Below are 2,819 nucleotides of genomic sequence, written 5' to 3' on the forward strand. Positions count from 1 at the left end.
TGTAGCTGGACGGGAAGGTGAAGACCAGCAGGACCATCCGGCCCCTGGCCTTGCCCGCAGGGCGCCAGGCAGTGGCGGCGGGAGCTCGGTGCAGCTTGGCCGGCTGGGGGCTCACCCACCAGAACGGGCCCCTGGCCAGGGCGCTGCAGGAGCTGGACCTGCGCGTGCTGGACGCCCGGATGTGCAACAACAGCCGCTTCTGGGACGGCGCCATCACCCCCCGAATGCTCTGCCTGGAGGCCCCGTCCAAGGGCCAGGGCCCCTGCAAGGTGACCCGGCGGGGGCGGTTCGGGGAGGCCGGAGGGCGTCAGCCTGTGGCCAGGGGCACCCCACAAGCCCCTGACTCTCCCTGGGCCCCAGCTCTGTCCATTCTCCGGGGGCAGGGCGTCCTGGAAGTTGGTACCAGCATTAGCCCATTTCTCATATCCAGAAACTGAGGCACAGAGAGGTTATGAGGCCCACGGTCACATAGTCGAGAAGCGAGCAGCACAAATGGGGTTTGAACTCTAGCACCAAAGATGATCAAGGCACAGCTACAGCTTGTGCAAAGGCCCTGGGGTGGGAGGAAGGAGCAAAGAGTGTTAAAAGGACAAGAAGGAGGAAGAGAATGACAGAGTCAGGGGAAGTAAGGAGATGTGGAAAGAGGCCCTACAGCCCCGGGGCGGGGTTTCTGCTCTCTGACCTGGAATCAGCCTGCCGCCCCAGGGAGCATGGGGCCCCTCCAGGGTGCACAGGGGTGACCTGTGCTCTGTGTGGCCTCCGGCAGGGCGACTCAGGCGGGCCCCTGGTGTGCAGCAGGGGCAAGGTGGCTGGAATCCTGTCCTTCAGCTCCAAGGCCTGCACCAACATCTTCAAACCTCCCGTGGCCACCGCCGTGGCCCCCTACGTGTCCTGGATCCGGAAGATCATCAGACACTGACCGTCTCCGCCTGGGCCTGAGCTCCAGGGGTTACCCCGAGTCCCCGGCTTGGAGGGACCCTTCCCCTGCAGGTCACGTGGAGGGCAGAGAGGGGACCGCCCCGTCTCAGAGGACCAATAAATCCTAGTGAGGCAAACTGGATTCTGAGCCGACTTCTGCCCGTGCTGGCTGCGTGGCCTTGCGCAAGCCTCAGTTTCCCCACTCATAAAACAAAGGTTGCACTGAGGCTGCTCGGGGGAGCCCGGTGGCTGCTCCCAGGAGTGGGGACTGCAGAGGGCAGCGTTGGCTGGTGCCGGAGCCACAGCCAGAGCCTTGGCCAGCAGGGGGCGGGCAGGGCCGTGCTGGTCTGCGGTGAGCACCAGTGTGTGCCGGGTGCCGGGCCTGGGGAGCAGGCGGGGAGCCAGCAACAAAAACATCCAGACCCTTCTTCTTCCTCTCATTTTTTTGGTAACATCTTTACTGAGATGTAAGTCACGTGCCATGTAACTCACCCTTTTAAAGTGTGTAAATCAGTGGGTTTTAGTACATTCACAGTGTTGTGCGCCCATCACCATGATCTAATTCCAGAACATTCCATCCCCCCAAAAGCAGCCCCGTCCCCATCAGTATCACACCCCCCCCCCCCCCCCGCCCCCGGCCCCCCCCAGCCCGCTCTCTGTCTGTGGATCTGCCTGTTCTGGATGTTTCCCGTCCATGGGATCACACGCCGTGTGTCCTTCTGTGTCTGCGTCTCTCCCTGAGTGTTGTGTGTTCAGCTCCGTCCACGTGAAGCCGTGTCAGGGCCTCGCTCCTTGTCACGGCTGCGTCGTGCTCCAGCGTGTGGACGGACACGTGTGTGGATGTGTCACCTGCCGAAGGACACTCGGGTTGTGACTCTGCCGCTGGGGACACGTGTGCAAACGTCCGTGTGGGCGCACGTAGGAGGGGGATGGCTGGACTGTGCGGTCACTCTGTTTAACAATTTGAGGACGTGCCACTATCCAGCAGCATCATTTTATTTTACTATGAAAATTCTGAAACACGCAGCAAAGTGGGAATAACTGCCGGGTGAGCACTGAGGTCCCCGCCGTGCAGGCTCAGCCACGAACGGTGGGACGTCTCTTCCTCTTGGTCGGCTGTCCCTCTGCGCCCCCGTCCATCCGGCTGAGCCGCTGACGCCTTTCAGAGTGAGGTGCAGACTCGGGACGCTGTGCACGTGGCTGGGATCCCGGGATTTGTTTAGAGCCCTCCCTCTCTCCCTCTCTGTCATACGGTGAAATGCACACATCTCAGGGGGTGATTTGCCGTTCTGACAAAAGCATGGAAGCCAAACCCTGCACGAGTCACCCCGGAAGATTCCTCAGCCCCTCACAGCCTGGCCTCAACTCGAGTTTTGACATAGTTATCACTTCCCACAGGAAACCAGTTAGAGGGGTGCAAGGTCCCCGTTCCCCACCTCGTCCTGCTGATCCCAGGAGGCAGCTGTGCCGGTGCCTTCTGTCTCGTCCCAAGGTGTTCTGGGCGAAGGTTTTATACCCACAGAAACACGGGTACACATGGTGCCCCGTCACGGTGCTGACCTTGGAGGTGACCTCAACCTCTGGATCATAATCTTTTGGTTGTAATCTTTTACGGGGTTTCCTCCCATGCTCCCCCTCCTGCCCCACGCCCCAGGGTGTATCTGCGGGCGAGGAGCCCAGAAGCCGAGTTTGCAGAGCAAAAGTCAAGTGTTTTTTTCCCTTCGTCATGCAACAGCATTTCTTATTTATTGAGCACTCCTAAGTTCCAGGCTTTCTGGAGGAGAGGACGAGGAGGACGGAGAGGACGAGGAGGACGAGGAGGAGAAGGGGGAGGAGGATGAGGAGGATGAGGAGAAGGAGGGAAGAGGAGGAGGGAGGAGGGGGAGGACGGGGGGGAGAGG

The 2,819-nt window shown here is 60.7% G+C and overlaps 1 protein-coding gene across 1 annotated transcript; it reads left to right on the plus strand.

The window, feature by feature from the left end:
* Nucleotides 1-5: 5 nt before the first annotated feature.
* On the plus strand, nt 6-1,475 carry LOC124231927 (granzyme M-like; the record flags this gene model as incomplete). Its single annotated transcript, XM_046648930.1, has 2 exons — nt 6-269; nt 767-1,475. Coding segments are annotated over 2 exons (417 nt in total), but the record flags the coding sequence as incomplete, so codon positions are not given.
* Nucleotides 1,476-2,819: the final 1,344 nt, after the last annotated feature.

This window comes from Equus quagga, unplaced genomic scaffold (assembly GCF_021613505.1).
Source record: "Equus quagga isolate Etosha38 unplaced genomic scaffold, UCLA_HA_Equagga_1.0 HiC_scaffold_12204_RagTag, whole genome shotgun sequence".
Classification (NCBI taxonomy): domain Eukaryota; kingdom Metazoa; phylum Chordata; class Mammalia; order Perissodactyla; family Equidae; genus Equus; species Equus quagga.